At 35.0% G+C, this 23305-nt stretch overlaps 2 protein-coding genes and 1 long non-coding RNA gene across 4 annotated transcripts; 2 read left to right on the top strand and 1 right to left on the bottom strand.

Annotated features, from left to right (window-relative positions):
- The first annotated feature begins 475 nt into the window (after window positions 1–475).
- LOC110713222 lies at window positions 476–2827 on the top strand. The gene is made up of 4 exons (XR_002509820.1): window positions 476–682; window positions 1766–1830; window positions 1933–2428; window positions 2543–2827. It is a non-coding gene; the product is annotated as an uncharacterized LOC110713222 (long non-coding RNA).
- Window positions 2828–8658: 5831 nt separating this feature from the next.
- Window positions 8659–16714, top strand: LOC110713112 (probable folate-biopterin transporter 3). 2 transcript variants are annotated; one of them, XM_021891573.1, is made up of 5 exons: window positions 8659–10564; window positions 12189–12448; window positions 13713–13808; window positions 13913–14083; window positions 15692–16714. In XM_021891573.1, the coding sequence occupies exons 1-5, from the start codon at window positions 10096–10098 to the stop codon at window positions 16166–16168; spliced, it is 1473 nt and encodes a 490-aa protein (XP_021747265.1). In that variant the 5' UTR covers window positions 8659–10095; the 3' UTR covers window positions 16169–16714. The 2 variants fall into 2 exon arrangements, with proteins under 2 accessions (XP_021747265.1, XP_021747264.1); XM_021891572.1 differs by having other exon boundaries at window positions 8661–10564; window positions 15578–16714.
- Window positions 16715–19469: 2755 nt separating this feature from the next.
- On the bottom strand, window positions 19470–21092 carry LOC110713243 (putative F-box protein At5g62660). The gene is made up of 2 exons (XM_021891705.1): window positions 19917–21092; window positions 19470–19760 (listed from the first exon to the last, which is right to left on the bottom strand). Exon 1 carries the CDS (start codon window positions 21077–21079, stop codon window positions 20336–20338), a length of 744 nt encoding a protein of 247 aa, XP_021747397.1. The 5' UTR covers window positions 21080–21092; the 3' UTR covers window positions 19470–19760; window positions 19917–20335.
- Between the last annotated feature and the right edge of the window lie 2213 nt (window positions 21093–23305).

The following is a 23305-nucleotide window of genomic DNA, read 5'->3' as shown; positions in this document are numbered from 1 at the left end:
TACGAAGATTTAGGGGTAAAGAGAAACCAATGAATAAAATACCTAGGGCATAGGTTTACCAATAAATAACATTCCAGGATAAAACATAATAATCAATCACCAATGCAACAATTAACCATATCATAAAGGGCTTTCGCTACGAATTACAATCACAGAAGTAATCTACCGCACTACACCAAAAACTAGATTAGAGATCGCAAAATATAGAACGGTTATCAAAGGTAGGCGTCCTCCGGAAGAATATAGATTGTATTTATATAAGAGACGTTCTGTATGTTAATACATATGAAACGGTTAGGATAGAATCCGTTCTCTATTTCTTTTTGCTCAAATAATTAAAAAATAATAATTATTTATTATAGATGATATACAACGGTGTTCATGACAACCTTTTGTATTATATTAATTAATTTTTTTTAATTTTTTTTTAATTTAGGAGGAAATTATATACATACGGAGTAATAATTTACCCAAATCATCAAAGGCAACTCAGAGGGGACAGTTTCACTCTCAGTAGAATACTTCATCAAATTAAAGTGAAACCTCTTTCTCATTGACTCATTCATGAGCCCAAAAAAAAAATGAAACCTCCATTAAACCTCCATAGCAATACCTTCATCAGCCGCTTACCGTGCCGCTCCACCGTCGCTCCACGTTTTCAGCACTGCACCAGTAAATTAAGGTAGGCTCGATTTTTTTTTTTTTGTTTGTTTGAAATTTTCTTCTCAAAAGAGTAATTGGATTCTGATAATTGTCAATCTAATTGCATGAATCATTCAAATTATGAAGGAAACAGAAGTGAATTCGTAGTCTTCATATATTAAAGTAATTTGCAATTCGAAGTTTAGGTGATTGAAAAAACTTCACAGTTCTAGTTTTAGGGATAAATTTCGAATTATTGCAATAAGTTCAATCAAATTACCCTTAATTTTGTCGAATTTACTTTAATTTTAACTGTAATCAAAATTATTTTAACCAAATTAATCTTATCTAAGTTCAATTTAGAACCCTAATCAAATTTTAAAAAAAATAGGAACAAAGAGAGAGGACTTAAAACAGTGAGATAAACAAACGATTTTTTGGTTTGGTTTAGTGGTGGTAATATATGTTGTTGGTAGAATTGATGAGGATATGGCTGAGCCGGGTTCAGTTAAAAACAAAATGTTTGGGTTTTTGTGTTTACATCTGCTTTTGAATAAGATTTAGAGCCTACATAGACTTGCTATTTTGCCTCTTCTTTGGCTGAATATTCATCTACATTTAAGGTCAGAAAACATTAGATATAGAGTTGATAAAGTGTAATCGAAGGGCCAGCAGCATATGATGTGCTTAAAAACTTTGAGCAGCGATGGAGAAAAGCCACAAAATCGTCTCTTTGACGTAAAATCAAGAGCATCTCTCACTGGCATGATGATGCCTTACTGAAAATAAAGCGTATATCTTGTATACTTAGCCTTGTTAATTGTACATCCCCTAACGACCCGTTACTTTGGGCTTGTGATGAGAATGATCCAGAGGGTTGGCAAGTTCAGATAGCAAATATAACATGTTAGATTATAATCTTAGTGTATGGGTTGCTATAACTCTATCCTAGCTTATTTCTTGTTGTGCTAATAAGTCAAATATGTGTATTGTTAGGCATGATTATTCGATATTTTGCTAATCTTTTTCAAGAAAAATTCAAGTAGGAATATTTAGAAGAATGGATGTAGTACCTAGAAGTGCTACTAATTTTAACTTCTTATCTAAAAATGTGTTGATGCAGTTCGGTCTATAAATTCAGGTTCTGTACAACGATTTCCAAAGGATGTTTAGGAGACTGAGTCTCAGGTTCGTTGACACGATGTTTTGCTTTTGCACTAACTGTACTGTTAGCTATGTATTTTCGATAATGAAGCCAATTTGGACTCAATGTACCTGTATTCATTGCAGAACCTAGTTTGTGCGAAGAATTTGGTGATAGACAAGAGCATCCAAACAACATACATTGAAGCAATCAGATCTGCTCAAAATTTCTTTTTTTTTTTTTGACATGAAACAGTAGCAAAATATTTAGAAAACTCAAAGCATGACAGTGTCATGAGTTACAGAAGAAAGGGCGCAAGGAGTAATTTCTGAAGGCAGGACCTCATTTGCCTTCTCATACTCACCCACGATCCCAACAGCTCTGCAGACAACATCTTCAATCAATATCTCACGTCGCTCAAAGGTGGCTGCGTTGCGCTTGAGCCAAACCTCCCATAGGAGACTCCAAAAAATATCCCACCATCTCTTTTCCTTGAAATTGTTCGCTAGGTAACCCATCCACTCCCACATTGTCATTACGATACATTGCATTTTTTGACATCCTAACGCAGAGGGGAACAAGCCCAAATGATGGCAGCAGCAGGACACTTGAAAAATGCTTGGCCAAATTACAAAAAAGCAGGTATGAAAACTTTTGTTTCCCTTTCTTATAATCTTGTTGTTGAGGTTGTTAAGAAAATGTGAATGTTCCCGTTGGATTCGATAGCTAGTTTGCTTAATGATTTTGTACTGGCAGGTGCTGATCATTTGATACCAATGGAGTTGGCCTTGAAGATTGTTAGCAAAATCCGAGCCAAAGAGAGATTTGTTGTCTAAGTTGTCATCCCTATGTGAATTATAGATCAATATGGTATTGGTATATCTAAGCATTATTTTTTTAAAATCAACATTAACGAGAAAGGTGTTTTGATATTAAACTCAAGTATTTATTTGTATAGAACAAATTTTGTATGGATGATTCAATTTAATTGTGGTTGGATGTTTTAAATTATATATATGAAGTATATTTTGATTGCTTTCATCGTATCTGGAAATATTTTTGTTATTTTTATTATAAAGAAATTTATATTGCACGTATACAGGATCATGGATTTATTTTTACATAGGAAATGTGAAAATTTTCTTACAGGACAAATTTACAAGATAAAAAACAGGAATATAACAAATACAGGTCTAAAATGAAATACAAAAATAATACAGATTATTAAAATACAGGAATAGTACAATATAAAATATGTACAGGGGTAATTCGAAATACATATGGCTGGATATTTTTTTTTTTAAAAAAAAAAAAACCATTAGAGAACTGTTATCTAACTTAACCATTTTCTATTGTAATGCAATATAGAACGGTTAAGTGGCCTAAACCGTTCTTTATTCCTTTCTTAGGGTACGAATTTAAGAAGGGAAAAGAGAACGGTTGTGAGTAACAACCGTTCTCTATATGTGATTATATAAAACGCCTAAACAACCCGTTCTCTATACTTTATACATAGCTTAGCAGAAGAACGCCCCTAAGGCGATCTATAAAGCCTATTATAACAGTTCTCTAAGGCCTCTTTTGTAGTAGTGCAGTATTAAATCTCATCTCACGAATCTCGACTTAACCATTTATAAATTAACTTACCTATCGAAACTAAGCCTAAATATCAATTCTCATCTCTCGAATCTCGAATTAATATTGCTAAACTCATGCATGAAAGATCTGCGCAAATCTAGTTGCATAGCATTAAATCAATCAATAGGAAATTAATCAAGCATTGACAATCAACAACAATAAATTACCCCTTCATATTATTTATGGATCCCCATAAACCCTAGAAAGAAAACTACTAACACATAATTAAATCTAAACCAATCAAAGCAATTAAAGAAGACATGATGAATAAAAGAAATAAAATTACTGAAATTAATAGAGAAGAAATTGTTACCAAAATTAACGTAAACAATGAGTTGAATCAAGAACAAAGTATAGAGTTGTAGAGAGAAAATAAAACTAAGTAGAGAGAGAAAGTATAAGAGAAGAGGCAAAAAGAGATAAAAAGAGATCCTAAACTTGCGTAACGAAATCGTATTTATATTAAGCAAGTTAATCCTAAACTTAGACAAACTAAACAACGTCCAAAATCCTTATCAGAGACATGCGCTCGGTCGGGCGCCACACCACCCGATCGGGCCCGCCTTTTTGCGTCAATAGTCTTCTCTCGCGCCCGGCCGTGCACGAGATCGGGCAAAGGACTCTTTTCTTTTTCTGCCCGCCCGGCCGGGCGCGCCTTTGGGCAGAACCATACTTGGCCGGGCAAGGCCACTTGGGCTATCTTGGACTTCGATTGGGCTCGTAACTTGGCCCAATCTGGATTTCCTCTTCAGTTCTTGAATACTCGGTCCAAATGCCTCGGTATATCCTATGTCGAGCCCTTAATCACCGGTTTTATGACTCTAACCGGCTCTGGGCTACGAAAACTGGTCGTGCTTCTCTAATACTCGTAGTTGCTCCATAAAATCCCGGAAAAATGCTCCAAAAGTGCAATTCCCTACAAAACTCAACCAAAACTACAAAAACACTAGAAAACACAAATTAGTAATAAAGTGGCTCTAAAGAGCCAAAAATAATACCAATTATGACCAAGGGACGGGGGTAAACTACTATATAAAATAGACATATCAATAGTTTCTATTGAATTTGACCCTAATGGTTTTTCTCTGAAGGACCTTCGCACGGGGATGTAATAACAAAATTTAATAGTATCGGGGACCTTTATCCAGCTACCACACCTTCACCAAGCACATGCCTTGCCACATCTCTCACAAGAGTTGCTCCATCTCAATGGCACGACCGGTTGGGTCACCCTATCGTCCTCTCTTTAAAGTTTCCTAGGAAAAACAATTTAATTCATTATAATAAGGAGCTTGACTCTAATTTATGCTATTTTTGTTAATTAGGGAAACATGTCAGACTTCCTTTTTATGATTCAAATACTTATACTTCTTTTGTTTTTGACATTGCTCACGCCGAATTTTGGACTTCCCCTATTAGTAGTAGTGATTGTCATAAATATTATTTGGTGCTTTAAGTTGATTTTACTCACTTGAGGGGCTTCTCTCTGGTCTTGAGACTTTTACCCTTTTTCTTCTATAAACCATCAGGTTAACCACATTACAACCCTTAAAAGACTACTTTGAGGTGTACATACACTTGTGCAAAGTTTAGTTAGAGCTATGTTCGACCTGATTCCTAACGTATACGTACGCAACCATACATCGAGGTGCGGCTACATTCACATTCATTCATACATGATCGTGTCAAAGCATCTTCAATACTCATCCCTATTCATTAAGAGCTAGACTTGGGGGCTTGAACTCACATCACTTAGCTTACCTATCCGAAAGAGTCATCATCTTTGACTCTTCTCACATCTATATCCAACAACATAGCCTTTGCAGCAAGCCTTAGTATCACGTTTACACACTTTATTCGCACATAGTCATACCTTATTCCCTTAGGAACGAACCCCATATCATGAAATCTTGTTCCCACACCACGCATAATTCAAGACAACATCAATCAAAATCATCATCATCATTCGATAAAATTAACACAAATGTACTTAGCTTCCTAACCTAGGTACATTCATCAAGATTTGTTGTTACACTTGCTTATCTCCCTGAACTAAGAAATACTCAACAATCACCATTGTATACGTACTTAGCTTTAAGACCTAAGTAACTTTCAAGTTGTTTTTTTTTTCACACACTATATATGATGCTTAGCTTCCAGACCTAAGCAACATACTTTGTCAACAAACTACCATGCTTACCTTCACAGCCTAAATGCATTCATTGATCTTGTCACATGATGTAATTGTCCTTAGCCTCCTGGCCTACGAACATTCGTCATGCATACAATATTTTAGAGGTGATTTATCTCGCTTTTCTCTTATTTTAGAGGTTATCAAAATTCGGGCCGGGCCAGGCCTTAACACAATTCCTAGTGCTCAAACTCGTAAAAAAGTAGCGGGCTTTTCGGGCTTTTTCGGGGTAGGTTCGGGCTTTTTAACTAAAAATGCGTTTTTAAGCTTGCCCAAACCTGCCCTATTTTCAGGCCGGGCCAATGTTTATGACCTCTATCTGGTTTGTGTTTTATGTTTTTTTTTTTGGAAAAAAATTATAAAAATATGGAAAAGTAATTTTTTTTTGTTAACAAAGATTGATACTTAAATAAAAAGTCATACGACATTTATAAAAAGATTTATATCAAGAAAATACATGATAATTAAATCAAATAAAAAACCCTTTCAGCAAAACTACGATAATTGTCGCAAATCATACATTCTTTATCCCATTCTTCACAACGTTGTGATATACAACCCTCTTCGACGCGGGGCCGAGTCTATTGATTTATTGTATCCTTGATAAAAATTTCCGCCTAATTCATCTAGTTGTAATCGAAATATTAACCTTTATTCAAAGTATTTCGTAGAACAAATCTCGAGTCACATACTCGTACTAATCATTAAAAAAAGTATCAATCAAATCAAAACCTGTGACACACACTAAATTATTAAATGAATTTTTCACCATATACCATTCAGTTTTAACTTAATTCCCCATATACCACCAAAAACTCTCTAACTACAATGTACCACTAAGTTTAACATAAATGTCACAAGATTCCCTTAATGACTAACGCCCGTTAACTCCGTTAGTCATTTAGATTAATTGTGCCATGTGGCTGTCACTTATTGGCTCTTATTAATATTATTTAATTAATTCCTAAAATAAAGAATTAAAAAAAGTTTAAAAATAAATAAAAAAACCACCACTGCCCCCCAACTTAGCCCTGATCGGCGCCCACCCAGTCAGCGACCATCACCCTTCCCCCACCGGCGACAACCCCCGCCCCCAACCCTCTCCTTTCCCCCTATCCTTTCCCCAATTTCCACAACCCACCACTAATTATCCTACTAGCCACCCTCTCACTTACCACTAGCCCCTTCCCCACCCCGACAACCGGCCATACTGGCCCTCCATCGCTGGTCGACCCACCCTCTACCATTAATCCTTACTTTGACCCTCTCCCTTCCCCCGTCGTGCCACCAGCCAAACCCTAATCCACGAAATCTCACTCCCTAGCTCCACAAAAAAACTCGATTTTTTTTAACTTTTCACTCCTCCAACCTGGCCGATTCTTCTCATGGGTGTGTTTCGATGTGGCTGAATGGTTTCGGGGGTTGGCAGTAGATTTTCGGGAGTGGTGGTTAGTTTAAGAGGTTTGTGGGTGGTTTTCAATTGTTGTGGTAGGGGGTTGTGCATGGATTTTCGGGAGTAGTGGTGGTTTTCAAGGGTCGTGGCTAGGGTTGGGGGCGGCGCCGACGCAAGGGAAGGGGAGTTTGGGCGCCGACGACAGGGTGGAAGGCAAGCTGGGGGCGGTTGGGAGGATGGCTGAGTGGTTGGATTGGGGTGGTGGGATTTTTTTTTATTTTATGGTTTTTTATAAATATTTTTAATTAATTTATTAATTTAAATATGAATCACTCAAATGCTACCACATGGCACAATTAACGATAATAACAGAACTAATAGAAAATGGCATGTTGTGAACTTGTGACATTCTCGTTAAACTCAATGGTACATGTTGAATTAGAAAGTTTTTTGTGGTATATGATGAATTAAGTTAAAATATCATTGAAAAATGGTGAAAAGTCCGATTATTAAAATGAAAATTTTGTCAGAAAAAACCATTTATAACAACTATTTTGTCAGGAAAAAACTTATAAAAAATTTTTGGCAAGGAGAAACCAGATTGCAAAATACTTTTTGTTAAAGACAACCAAAGGTGAGAATTCGGCATTGACTGAGTGTTTTCCAGCATTGACCTTACATGTGCCGGTCACATGTCTTATTTTTCTTAATTTTTTACTAATATCACCCAATTTCTTCTAATTGCCCCCACTAATTTCACTCTTAATCTCTCTTTTTGATTTTCTCCCTTTTTCATCTTATTTCCCTTCTTCTCTCTTCTCTATCCTCTCTCTTGATCATTAATCCTTGTAACGCAATCTGCCATGGTGTCACCCCTTAAATTAGAAATCAATCAAACAAATTAATTTCCACCCACCCTAAACAGTAAGTTTACTTAATGCTTTGTATTTAATTCACGTGGGTTTCCTTTTTTTGGGTAAGTTTATTCTGAATAATTTTATTTTTTAATATGCTCTGCAATGGGGAAGAACAAAGCAAGGAAGGAACTGTCAGACTTAGTTGTGTTCGAAGAAGCTAAAAGGAAGGTTAACTTTTTTATTCTGAAATTTTGATTAAGAGAAAAGAAGAAGAAGAAGAAGAAGAAGAAGAAGAAAAGGGGGGGGGGGAATTAAAAGAAATATTAAGAGGGAAATTAGTGGGGGGAATTAGAAGAAATTGGGTGGAATTAGTAAAAATTAAGACATGTGACCGGCACATGTAGTGTCAACATCGGAAAACACCCAGTCAATGCTGGATTCTCACCTTTGGTTGTGTAAAAAAAAAAAAAATTTATAATCTGGTTTCTCCTTACCAAAATTTTTTTATAAGGTTTTTCTTAGCAAAATAGTTGTTATAAATGATTTTTTCTGACAAAATTTCCTATTAAAATTGTGCATTGATGGAAGTGATAAAAGAAAGGAAATTTTAGAAAATAACACCACAAAAATTTCACAATTTTGATAACATCACAAATTTTAAAACTTTTAGGGTTTTTTTAAGTTATGCCCCTAAACTTCCTCGGTTTCTAAGCTGTGCCCATGCTTTTTCAAACGTCTAAGATGTGCCCTCAACCTAACTAATTTTTATTAACAATAAACTGTGACGCTAGCAATAACTTTTTTTTAATTTTATTTTCTGATTTTAAATTTTTTTTTAAAGCGTTAAACCAATAAGAACGGGACACGTGCCAAAGTAATAATGCCACGACACCATTGTTGATAAAATAACTTAACTTTTGTTAACGAAAATGGCGGTCAAAGGGTATTGTTGATAAAATATTATGAGGTGGAGGACACAACTTATAACTTTAAATAAGTTTGGGTACAGCTTAGAAATTCGATAATTTGGGGGGCAAAGCTTAGAAAAACCCAAACTTTTATTATAACACCACCATAAACCAAAAAATTTGATTTCATCACCACTTAACTTTGCCATGCAAAAAAACCGTTAGTGGGCCCACTTTGTACACGTATTAATTATTTATTGGATAAAAAATATGAAAAATTAAAAAAAAAAAAGAGAAATTGTAAAAAAAAAAAAAACTAAATCTAAACCTAGCCACCATCGACGTCGGTTCCCACCACCAGTGCCAGCTCTACTGCCGTCACCCCAACCCAGCCCCCACCTTCCGTTACCCAACCCCAGCAAACCACCGTTGGCCGACGAAACCAACCCACCCAATCTCGTACTCTAACCTCAACCTAAACCAGCCGTCACCCACAAACCAGGCCCAATTTTGGTTTTCGGGGTTGGGTCTAGTTGAGGGTGAGTAGGACGGTTTGTGGGTTTGGGTATGGGTGTGGGTTTGTTGGGGTTTCAGTAGTTCAGCGACAGAGTTAAGGGTAGGGCAGAGGAGTTCGACAAATATTGTGGTCGGCGATGTTACGGTGGTTAGGCGACGGCTGGGGTTTCGGCTGGTTTAGGTTGGGGTTATGATGGTTTGGTGACGGTTTCGGAGGTTCTGGGGCTGGGTATGGGTGACGACGGTGGTTCAACGCAAGGTTTCGGTGGCGGCAGTGGAAAACCACCGGCGGTGGTGGCTGTTGAGCATCTTAGGATTTATTTTTTAATTTTTCTTTTTTTTTTCAAAATTTTTTTTATCCAATATGGTTTTTTTTGGTGTTCTACCCGTTCACCCTTTTTATCCAATATGTGATTGACACGTGTATCATATGAGACTCACTTAATGTTTTTTTTGGATGACAAAGTTATGTGATGGTGAAACCAGTTTTTTGGTTTTTTTTTTTTATTATTTTTTTATGTTATAATAAAAGTTTTAAAATTTGTGGTGTTATAATCAGAATTGTGAGATTTTTGTGGTGTTATTTTATAAAATTTCATATAAGAAAGGCGTGATTGTTTCAAGAGTCAAGACTGTCAACTAAATAACGGAAGAAATAATTTGGAGAGAGTAGTGGGATTAGGTACTTTAGGTAGTGTTTTATACCAAACCCGTTACATACTCAGATTATTCATCTTCCCTTTTGCCTGCAACAATCAACATTACACTTCAATTTAACATCTAATGACAAAATTACTACATACCCAATGCACAAAACTCTAATTCCTCAACTGAGTATCACCTTTCTTCCCCAAATTTCACCCTCAAAAATCGAAGATCAATCAATTCAATTCAATCCTATGGAAGAAGGAGAAGAAGGGGTGAGTTACCCACTTGAAAACGAACAAACCCAGAAAAATAAGAGCAAAGAAAGAGGAATTTGGGGCATAATCATGTCAGCTATAAATTGGGTGATCATGTTATGTGATGAATTACACTGGAGTTTTGTGATGGGTGTGATTGCAGTTTATGGAATTAGTCAAGGGTTAAGTATGGGTTTAAGCCGTGTTACTATGCAGTATTATATGAAAGATGAACAAAAGATTCAACCCTCTGAAGCTCAGATTTCAATGGGGGTTATTAGATTTCCTTGGGTTGTTAAGCCTTTGTGGGGTCTTCTTACCGATGTTGTTCCTCTTTCTGGGTATAGAAGAAGGCCATACTTTATATTTGCTGGTATGATCCCCTCTTTTATTTTATTTATTTATTTTTTCATTTTCGGTTTTAATTTTCGCAAAATGGTGCTTCGTGTTATAATTTAGGAACGTATGACAAAATCATGTGTTGATACTTGATAAGTGTTATTGGTGTTTTGTTAATTGTCGTAAAGTTGCATACATGGAGTATCATTTTTGTTTATTTGGTGGGTCAGTGGGTGTGCAATTCTTGTAAGTTCATAGTAATGTAATCTCAACTCAATCATGTTTGACTGTGTTGAATGTCTAGTTATGACAACTGCTGTTGTGAAAAAATTAAGAGGAGATTATTAGACTAGCTTATTCAATTGCTGAATTGGAATATGTTAACTCAGTATAGTAATTAAATGAAGCAAATCAACTTTATTGATGAACAAGATGATAAATTTGTTTAAAGTTATTTGTTGAGAAAATTTATGTATGATTTTGATTACTGAAATGGGATTTTTGAGTTGTATGAGTTGTCAGCAAGCAAGGATTATTGTCGATGATCCATTAGCTGCTCCATCAACATAGAAATGGATAAAATTTTGCATGGTCTTTTTGGTAAAACATTGTAAGTACAAAGTACAAATTCTTGTGACATATGAAGTAGGAATATTGTGAGCGCTATTATGTATGATTTTATTACTGAAATGGGATTTTTGAGTTGTATGAGCTGTCAGCAATCAAGGATTATTGTCGATGATCCATTAGATGCTCCATAAACATAAAAATGGATAAATTTTGCATGGTCTTTTTGGTAAACAATGCAAGTACAAAGTTCAAACTCTTGTGAAATACGAAGTAGAATATTGTAAGCTCTATTAACAACTTACTACAAAATGTAGGAGTATCTTTCTTAACCCCACATAAACCTAGTAATAACATTATTTTGATAGGAAGTTCAATTTCCTGTAGTGAAGATCTCAAGAGAACAAGTTTAATGATTTCTTGGATGTGCAATTATCCACAGTGGTCAATTCTGACGAAAACAGATGAATAGTGTAAAGTGTAATCGAGAGATGGTGAAAGAGAGGGGTTTGGGGTGGGTGGGTGAAGTGCTAAAAAAGCTAATATATTCTTTGTCTTTAACCGTGAAAATATACATAAAGAAGTAAAGGAGTATATGCATTCTTGGGGGTCTCAGAGGTAAGTACCTGTTAAATATTGGGGAAAATATTTCTCTGTGTTTTCTCATTGTATTTTCCAATTCATCATTGGCCACATTACATTATGTATAGACAATAAAAATATCTAACCCTAATATTCCATGATATCTCAACTTCCTAAAATCTATCACAATATAACACATATATCTTTTCACAATGAAGAAACTAGCTAACAAAATCATTTGCAGCTGGTAGAAAGCATCAACTAATTTTATAAGATCATATTAAGAATAACCAAGGTAGCAAATCTAATATTGCGTTTAAAATGTAATAGCAAATCTCAATACAAATTATTTAGTAATTACAATTTTATGCTTCCAAGTTCCAACCAAAAGGACAACTAAGTTTGTTATCATATTGCACTGGTAGCAGACAATTCATGCTATCATATTCCCCTGGTAGCCAAACATCTGTGAAATCAATTAATACTTGATTTAATCTTTGACCTTCCAGGGTTTCTTGGAGTTACGTCAATGCTTGTCCTGTCTATTGTCGATGGTCTGCATTTGGTGCCTGCTGTTCTGTCTCTCATGGCTGGAAGTGCTGGGGTAGCTATAGCAGATGTGACAATAGATGCTTGTATCACTGAGAATAGTAGCACTCATCCTACACTTGCTAGTGACATGCAAAGTTTGTCTGGATTAAGCTCTTCAATCGGAGCTCTAGCAGGGTTCATAATAAGTGGATTTCTTGTTCATCTAGTTGGGTCCAAGGTTTGTTTCTTCTTATATTTGTTACTGATGTGTCTTAAGATAGGTGAAAGATCATTATTGAAACCTCATATTATACGTGTACAGTATACACATGTCTGTAGAGTGTTTGACTACTTTGTTAGCTTAGGAGGTTTCTCGGTTTTGGATGGAACTATGCACCATATTAATAAGAGACCAGACCCCATTTCTAATTATAAGAATGTTATAGGTGCCAAAGCCAAGGGTGGTCTGTTTAAGGTTTTTTCGTATCTCTTGTGTATGTATCCCTGAGATGATAAAACATATGTTCTCACACATTTTTGTTTGGAGGGGGGGGGGTATTTGAACCCCATGTTTTATGTATATTTATTTGTGTATGCATTTGTGAATTGTCTCACATAGGAAAAGAGATTAGGGCATAGTAACTTTTTGGGATTCAAACCTCACCTGAGCTTGTAAGTGGCTTGAAACCCTTCACTTTTTTACCCTCATTTATGGGCAGCCAAAGCCAATTTTACAATTATTGTAAAAGTTCAGTCATTTGCATGGACTGCAAAGAAGTTTAGATTGTCCAAATCATTTTTCAGTAACTAAACTTCTTTTAATTCTTTTAAAATGCGTTAAATAAGTTAAATGGAAGTTAAGTCTGATGGATCATAATGCAGTTTCTTAATTTGAGATGTATGAGAGAAGTTAAAGGTTTCTGTTTCATTCTTATTAAAAAAAGCTGTGAACTATTTAATAACATTGCCTTTTTAATTTATTCTTATACATGCACTGAAAATAACCGTGTAGTTTGGGACTTATGGCTGGAAACTGTCATTGGCCTAGAGAATTTAGCAGTTCTATGAAAATTTTAATCTCAGGATTGATCTGGAGTAGAAGAGTGTGGTAGGTGAATCTTTTCAAGTGTAAGAAAGTCAGTGGTCATTGATTGTGTGAGCTATGAAGTCATCAAATGTTTACTATTTTTCTCATACTATTCTTGTTCAAGTCAAAAAGGAAAGTTAATTAATTCTAATTTCCTTCACCAAACAAATATCATTTGCTGGCTCCTTTGTGTTTGTTTGTTTACTTTTTTGTTTTTATATATCCCGATATCATGTTAGCTGTATGCACTACTATGTTTCTTTTTATTACCTTATTTATTCATTTTCCTCTTTTTATTCTATGAATCAATACCATCTCTCTCATCCCTAACAGTTTCATACTTCTAATATTAGATTATTGCTCTCCATAATTTGGTTGTAATAGCAGGTATTTTCTATTTTTCTTTTACTCATAGGGTGTGTTTGGCCTGCTGACACTTCCACCTGCACTGGTTGTTTTGGTTGGATTGACAATTAAGGACGCTCCTGTGCGAAATCACTCCTACAGTAGGGTAATTCTCTACGGTCATTCTCCTTGAGCTTGGAAGATAACCTCTTCCTTTATAAGAGTTTTGTTGTATTGATCAAATTGATACATGACTACTGATTTAAACAGGTTAATGAGAAGTTTGGTGATGCTGTAAGAGCTATGTGGACCACATTAAAGTCCCAGCATGTCTGGAAGCCATGTCTTTATATGTTTTCGTCACTTGCTCTTAACATAAACATCCATGAAGGACTGTTTTATTGGTATACAGATGGGAAGGGAGGTCCATTATTCTCAAAGGTAATGCCTTTCTCAGTGTATATGTGTGCTATATTTTAGCAATATCTGCTTGTCTATGTTGTTGAAGTGTGGCGTTCTTATATTGTACCTATAAGTAGTTAATATTCCTTTTAAATGCATAAAATAATTCTAAGCAACTACAAAGTGACACCTGTGCCACAGTTGTTTGCTTGTCAAAATAATGTTTACCCGAGACATAATTCATCGCAGCATCGTTTGCCCCAAAAAAAATTTAATTGTTGCATAAATTTTTGTGGTCTGTTTGGTTTTGTGGTGGAAACTCTTTTTCTCATGGCAGTTTCAAGAAATTGGAATTCCGTGGCATAATTCGTGGCACAAGTGATGATTATTTTCATTGAATGGTAGCTGCTTACTATATCCTTATAGCCCAAGTATCCCCTTAAACACTGCTTAAGACTTTTTCATTAGGCCTATATTTTCTCTCTGAGGCTTGAACGGAAATGTCAGCTTTACTTTTGGAATTTTGTTGCTATGGATTCTAAAGCTCTCTTAGATTTTAATCATGAAACATTTTGAACTGTTATAGAATCTCAAGTATTGAAAACTAATGGGTTAATTTGTCAAAAATCAGTTTAATATTAAAAGTGTGAGATATATATTTATTATTTTCTGAAAATTATTGGAGCCTGTCATGGCTGTCTTTTACGAGTAAGCTTTAGCAATACTGAAACTTGTAAGCTTTTTCAATGGGTATTATGACGAATGATTGATTTGCTTGCAATTTAAGTTCCCCTTTAACATGCTTACTGGTGATACAGAACTTAGGATGTTGATTAATAGGAAATGTGACACTATGAAGATAGTAATTTTCTATTCAGTTGTGAGTCCTTGTGATAAAAGTTTGCTGACAATTCAATAATTATTATATGCAAACCGATCCATCCAATGAAGAATACTAATTTTTCCAAAGATAAGATTTTTAAATCTTTGACGGAATAACAGATTTTGCTGTACCTGAGCAAACTCTTGAAACAGAGGTGTGTCTAAAGATTACAGTAGGCTAGAGAAGAAAGCAAAGATCTTTATAATCTAGATAATATCATCCTCTTCCTTTTAGCTGGCCTTCTTAACACAAATCCAATAATTGTCCCTGAATTTTATAATTCTCTGCCAAGAATATGTTAGTATAACTTGGTATAATTAATCTAATTGTTTTTATCAACGTTGCAATTTTCTATTGCTAATCCCATTTTATGACAAGAGATTTGGGCATTGAGAACACTAGATATGCTTGGTCATGACTCATGAGGGTACAATAGCATAGTGTATAGTTGTCAATATAGCTTAAGTCTTGAGAAGAATATTTATTTGGTTTCGTTACTTGTCTTAATCAATTCCTATAGTATACTATAATGTAATGACAGAGTGCTAGAATTATATATTATAGTGCTAGAATTATATATTATGCTATTGTGGACTGTGGAATATTGCTCTCACTTTTCAAATATCTAACATCATGTTTACTTTATGCAGGAGATTGTGGGATCCATATATTCCATAGGGGCACTAGGCTCTCTTTGTGGGGTTCTTCTCTATCAAAATATGTTGAAAAATCGCCCTTACCATGACTTACTTTTCTGGACGCAGTTGCTGCATTGTGCTTCAGGAATGCTGGATCTAATATTGGTGCTTCGTCTAAATCTGAATCTTTACATTCCAGATTACCTCTTCATTGTAATTGATGAAGGGGTTTCGCATATGATAGGACGTCTTAAGTGGATGCCTTTGCTTGTACTTAGTTCCAAGCTTTGCCCTTCTGGGATAGAAGGAACGTTCTTTGCACTATTGATGTCCATCGACCAAGTGGGAATGCTAACCTCGACATGGGCAGGAGGTTTTGTTTTACATTATTTACATGTAACACGGTCAGAATTTGAGAACCTCTGGCTTGCAGTTCTACTTCGTAATCTTTTAAGGTTGACACCAATTTTTTTGTTGTTTCTGGTGCCGAGAACTGATCCGAACTTGCCAGTGCTCCCTTCAGAAATATCAAAGACTAAAAGGGATACTGAGATGCTGACGACTGATAATCTTGAAATGGCATCTCTTCTTGATACCAGCTGATCAAAATGTTATATCTCACTGTTGTTCAGATGCCAGAGGTAATGATCAATGTAGATCACTGTGTTTTTTGGCTGTTTACTACTGTAAACTGAACTGGCAGCAGGCCAGTATGATCGCGATGGAGCCTAAATTTCTACTGTGTGGAGTAATCATATCTTGATGATCAAGTATGGTGAAATGAAGTCGACATTATCAGTTTTCATGATGGCTGAAGAACTCAAGAACCAATTAATGGTTAGAAACTTCTCTGCTGACCTGTTGTAATTCTCCTAGCTAATTGTTGTATGATACATTGATACCTCATTACAGTGATAATTGTCTCCCTTTTTTTTTTTTTTTTTTTTTTTTTTTTTTTTTTTTTTTTTTGGTTTTGGGTAATGAATAATAACTTCTCTGTAAAAGATAGCAAAGAATAGAAAGGCCAGTTTTAGGCTTAGAAAATAATATAGTATACTTGCAGACTAAGGGTAAAAGGTGCCCATTATTTTAATCTGACAAACTTGCAGATTAAAGAATGTATATGTTGAGATTGAACAGTTAACTTTAGCCTCTCCCTACAATATATAACCCTATTTAAAAGAATCACTTATTATGTAGCCGACTCTACTTATGGGATTAAGGCTTTGATTGATTGATTGAAAAGAATCACTTATCATACAAGTCTACCGTAATAATTTTCCCCAGTTTGATTGACGATAAGTTCCTTTTAACATGGCTCCACTAGATGGGATGCTTCGAACTGTGATCTTCAGTTCATAGACCCACATTTTTTTGTGGACTTAATTATGTCATGTTCCACCGTAAAATTGGAGCATGATGAGATATCATGCAGAATTTGACAAAAATTCAGAAGGCTTCAAATATATAGTAACTGGTTTGCCTATGATATCATTTACAATTTGGGGAAGAAAATTGAAGCATGGTTAAACACGGGCAGCAGGTAAAGAGTATCCAACAAACTCATCCTTGGCTATTTGGTGATGTAATCATCGATCCTTTTATGATTTAGTATCGTTACTGTGTATTTTTGGACCACTTTACATACTACTCAGTATATAACATATTTAAGCATTTTGTTTAATTATCGTACATTGATACTCATTTGCATACGTTCGTTACTGAACATTCCTATCACGTATGACTATTAATTGCGGCTATTCGTAAGTTATAACATCGCACTCGTGACATTTTTACGTATTATATAACATATTTAAACATGCATTTTGTTAAATCTCGTGCATTTGATACTAGTTTGTGTATATTCGTTGCTAAATATTCCTTTCACTTATATCTATTAACTGCGGCTATTCGTAAGGTATAACAACGTGAGACACGGTGGGGCACACTTGTTACTTGCTCGCTTCTTTAGAGGGAAGTGAGAGATTATAAAGGCGATTAATTTACATACACCAAAGCAAAGGCAAAATCAGATGAGTCAACGCATGATTCTGGACTTTTTCGTCGAAATTCACTAATCTGGTACCATATAACAAAACATTAGTCTGGTACTTCCCACAAAAAAAAATTAGTAAGGTACTTTCCCACAAAATGCCCTAATACCTTGGCACTTACCCACAAAAAACTTGCAAAAACCAGAAATATAGTAGCAAGTATCTGAGGGATCTCATTCATCTTTTTACATGTTCTAAGAAAATCAACAACTAAACGAAAACAGATTTGTACATGCAACCCACAGCAATCTTAATAGGGTGGATATATGCAACCCTGGAGCAGGCTTACAGTACTTATAATACTTATCGATTGTATAACTAATATCAGTTTCATACCCGACTGACATAAGGTCAGTATCCAGAGAATCTGCACCCAAAAACATCTTAGTTACAGATAGTATCTCTAAATTATCCACTCTAAGTCTTGAGACCATCAACTATGCCATTAATGCACCATATGTTCAAATGATCAAGCACTGTCCTTAAGATCTATCTGATCAAGCTATAAATTCTAAGAATTACTGAATACTGATAGACTAGCCTGACAGTAAATTATATAATTTCTAGCAAGCAACTCAACCTTAGAAGTCTTAATGGTGTAAATTAGGAAATTCTTTTTTTTTGGTAAATATAAGTTAGGAAATTCTATGAATCATCAACCAAATAGAAAGCCAGTCTTCAAACCTTGAGATATGATGCATGAAAAAAATTCATTTCGACCAACAGGTTTGCATGCCTCCACCTTCCAGCAAACCAGCAGTCCCCTCTTCCTTGTTTGTATCACTTCTAACTTCAAACACGGTAAAAAGGATCCTACATAAGTGTGTAAGATATTCATGGTACACAACAAGTCAACAATGAACAACAACAAAATATACTTTCTATTCAAAATTAAAAGCGCAAAACAAAATGATCATTAATTATGCAAGGTTCATTCTATAAAAAGTGTTGTTCCACAGTGTTCTTTCTATAATTAAGAAAAAAGTCATTCTAGGCCTTTTTTATTAGTAAAAAGACATTTTTTTTTAGCTTTGTGTATGAACTATGAAGTGAACCATACACAATTGTGTATTGTCTAGTAATTGCGCAAACAGATTGATCTCAGAACGACTAAAAAGGTAATATAGAAGGCAGCATACACAGCCACACATTATACAATGAGGTAGAAAATAAGGTATTTACATAGTATGAAGGGACTTGCTTCTTTAAAAGATAAAACCCACTTACCATATGGCATAGGAGCCAATATCTCTCATGTAACCAGAGAAAAGACTCAGCCTTCACTTCTTAGCAGCATCAGAACCAGGGTTCGAAAACATCCCAGTAATGAGCCTGCGCCAGTAAATATGGATGACTTTGAGGAAGCTTTGTCTCCATTTATCAGGTTTTGCAATTTCAATTCTGAGTTGATTTTGCAGTCGTCTACATTTTTCTGTACATTTTAAGAAGAGTCTCATCTGACATACATACACCTATCTAATCAATCAATCAAAGCCTTAGTTCCATAATTGGGGTTGGCTACATACACCTATCTAATCAAGCAAAATATAACCAGTCTTGCAGTATATAATGCTTATCTCCAGATTTAATGATATTTCACGACAGAATGAAGCCTGTAGAACTTGAGTCTGCTCTATATCAGCCTCAAACCTGTTCCTAATCTCCTATCAGACTGCGGGATTAGGCTACTGCACAAAGTTTGTCTAAATCACACTATGTTCATAAGATTATTTACTAAATACTTCGCACACTACCGTAAAAGGGTAGTGTCTATGATCTAATCCAAATCATAACCTACTTTCACTCAAACAACAAGCAACCTATAATAAAGATTGAATGGAAAACCGAATCAATAAGATCAAAATTTATAAATCAAAGCACATCACTACATTGACAATTTTGATTTGTAATTACACAACGTAATTGCAAAACAGAAAGCTTAAATATATTTATTCAGCAGCAACGAATTTAAGAAAGGGTGAATGGCAATTAAGTTTAAAGCAAATAGAATCTCCTACATTACTTGCAATGATCTTGATTTGCTGGCTTAAGACAATTGAATGATGCGAAGCATGGTGCATACATGAAGTGAGCTCCCACCAAAGGCACTTCTCCTTCATTCAGCTCAACAATCTTCTCAACTGTATCATTCAATAGATGGATTGCAAAAATGAACCGATGCACAGAAAAGAAAACAACAGGTGCCTCAGGATGCATGATTATTGGAAATGTATCTACATCATCAGCCACACATTGCCGTATAAAAGTGTCAACATTTGGTGGGAATAAAGATATACCCGATTTCTTGAATATAAGTTGTGGGATCCAAGCATCAGAGCGTGTTGAACTTCCTGTGTGTTTCCAAATCCATAGATTAGGAGACTTATTGTAGGAAATATAGAGACATCCCTGAGATCCACACAAGTTCGATTCACAAAAGCCCCTTTTAATACGCCTTGGCAGGCGTAAAGAGTAAACCCTGCTTACTTGCCCGCTTGAATGGAATTGCACTCCCACAGCATGCCTCTTGTTCGTCAAGAAAAATAAAGTGTTGTTAACAAACACGCCACTAGACACGGCCCATTTTTCAAAAATGACCGCCTTTTTGAGGCGGAACTTGGACACACACCATTCACGCTTGTTAGAAGAATAAACCTCAACAAATACCATCCCTTTTGTCTCATAACAAACCCTAAAAAACCGGAGAACCCTAAAATTACATTCCGTTGAGAGAGGACAATCCGAAAGATTGATGATGAATACGTGCGGAGAGCCCTTTAGAAGCAGGTTTAGAGAGGTAAAAGGACTCTTTGGTGGCAGGGTTATATACTACAAAAGTATGAGGGTCAAGGACGCCAAGGAATAAGCCCCTGTGCACATTCCAATAGCATCCATCTCCAACTTTCGAGATCACGCTCATCATGGTGCCAAATTCTAAAGTTAAGTTCCCCAACAACCACCCACTACCACTACCACTACCATGATCATATTGGGTATTCTCGTGGTCACCGATAGTCACGATAGCACTTTCAGTTTCAAAATCGGTAAGGGACCATTTAGTTAACTTGTAGTCACCAACAAGGGACAAAAAAGCCAAGTAAAACGTACGATTTCGGTCATGAAAATCATCATCATCATCATCAATAGATGTGTCATGCAAAATCGTGAAAAAAAGACCATAAGGAGGAAGGTCTATTCCTTTTTGGGTAGTCAAAACGTGAGAAACATGGGAGTGCCATGCCTTGGAGACACATTTAAAACCATAAAGAGACTTAATTGGCAATTTCCCCATTATCTCAACCCAAATATCACTTGGCAGTTCGGGCAATTGCAACTCATGTTTCACCAACAAATTTTCTCTTTTTCTTCTTGATCCCCCATATAATTTATTGTTATCATTATCATTATCATCGATCAAAGATGGGCAATTCTCATGTTGTTGTTTTATTTCACAACTCATAGTCAATGGCGGACCCACGATTTTGAAACTGGAGGGATGAAATACGAACGTCACAATCACAACGTTGGGATAATTATTGTTAAACAAAAAAATTATAACACTGGAGTTGAATCTTTCCTGCGCATTGGTTAACTCGCAAGGCTAGGTGTAGAGATTTTCTTTTTTTTTGGTCTTTCTAGTTTTTTATCTTTTTTTTTTTAGTGCTCACTGTAAAAAAAAAAAAATATAAAAAAAAAAAACAATTATAAAAAAAAAAATTAAAAAAAAAAAATTATAACACTGAAGTTGTTTAATATTACAATTTTACAATTTAAAATCCAAAATGCATAAAGTGATACAATAAAAACAAACCTAATCAATTACCAACCATATGTCCACTAATCCAGCTTTCACTAATGATAAGCAATCATGCAAGAGCAGTAACCCAAATATTTCATCTGTTTTTTTTAATTGACCAGTTGTTTTTATCACGCTTGTCAATGCAAAACTTTAACGATAAATTCTGCATAAGAAAAAATTATAAAAATTATATATTATGATAGTAGTTATTGAGACGAATCCAAAAAATTATTCAAAAAAGACGGTCAAAAGAGGAGTGGTGAATAGTGTAAAAGTCAAAGCGGGTCAAGTAATAAAGAACCGAGAAATTACGTGTTAGAAGCATGATTTGACCACTCTTATGCAGCCCGTCCCTGGCAGGGAGAAAGGTCCATATTTTCATAGTTTATTTCTATCATTAAAGGTTTATAACTTATAAGGACTAATGCAATTTGACTCAAACTTCATATTAGGCTCGAAAAATCACATAAATTTCTTTTCAATATTTACACAAAAATGCACATAGCAAAATTCTAGCTATACCATCGCTCATGAATTAAGTAATTAAAGCCAATAGTTCAATAATCAACATTAGAAGAAGCGAAGAACCCTAAATTGACTATACTGACAATCAAATCAACAATATGCGAAACCAAACCCTAGGTTGTGAAGTTGATATTCAATTATTTAAAAATACTCTTACCTCATAAGCTGCTTCAATGTTGGGGAGAAAGCTTAAAAGCCGCTTCAATGGAGAATTCTGAGTATGTTTCAATGCAGGAGAGAAAAGGGGGTGCAGCGTAAAATTAAAATTTCCCAAGGAAAAAATAAATCACTGGAGGAAGATTATTTAGATAATCAGAATAGGCCCTATAGACATGTATTTCTGACCTTTTTTTCTTTATTCAATTTAAGGGCTTGTTTGGCATCATTTTTGGTTTTTAGTTTCCTGTTTTTTTAAAAACTAAAAACCAAAAACAGGAAACAAGAAAAATGTGTTTCCACTTTTTTGTTGTTAGTTTTCAAAATTATTATGATTATAATAACTTTAAATAATTTTTGATTCATTATGTGACATATATCATATACTTTTATACAACAAAAAACCAAAAAACTAAAAACCACAGCAATGCCAAACGAACCCTAAGTTTTTTGTTTTATTTTACGTTCTGGGTTATTTGTTTTGTTTTGTTCTCTTCATCTGTGAGAGTTTGTCCCAATTTTCTGGGTTTTTCCCAATTTTATGGGATTTTGATTCTCGTCTATGGATGGAAATTTTATTTTTTGGGTTCTTATAATAATTGGGAAGGTGATTTGGATTCCTATGGGTCTGGGATTTGTCATCAAACGATCGATCAAAACATCAGCGCAGATTGCGGAGGTCTCAACTTGGAAAGATGCACAGACATCGAAAATCATTGTTCGCGTCAAGTTTGAAGTGGTGGAGTATGAGCTATGCCAAATATGCAAATTAGTTATGATTTGATTGTAAAAGTTATGATATTTTCTCTAAATTTGTGGTTTACAGATCCTTATTATTGCAGATGCCGTATGACCATTATTTAATGATATTATTCATCCCGTTCAAAAAAAAAAGACATGTAGAGTGTCACATCATCTTTTTAATTTTTCATTTATATTTATTCTTTTTATTTTTTTTAAAAAAAACTATTTCAATCTTTCATATTTACATGATTGCTAAATGCAACCTCTAGTTAATTACTACTATACACCCCTCCTAAATACCATAAATACCCTTCTAAGCTAAAATCATTTCCACGACATTTTTGCCTGCTTTCCTTTCCACCTTCTTCCACACCTAATTTCCAGAAATTTATACCTTTGTTTATTCGAATTACTTACATAATCAATTGGCGAACAATATTCCGAGATCTAATGAATATGAAC

This window comes from Chenopodium quinoa, unplaced genomic scaffold (assembly GCF_001683475.1).
Source record: "Chenopodium quinoa cultivar QQ74 unplaced genomic scaffold, ASM168347v1, whole genome shotgun sequence".
Classification (NCBI taxonomy): Eukaryota; Viridiplantae; Streptophyta; class Magnoliopsida; order Caryophyllales; family Amaranthaceae; genus Chenopodium; species Chenopodium quinoa.
This window is presented reverse-complemented; position numbering and strand designations above follow the sequence as displayed.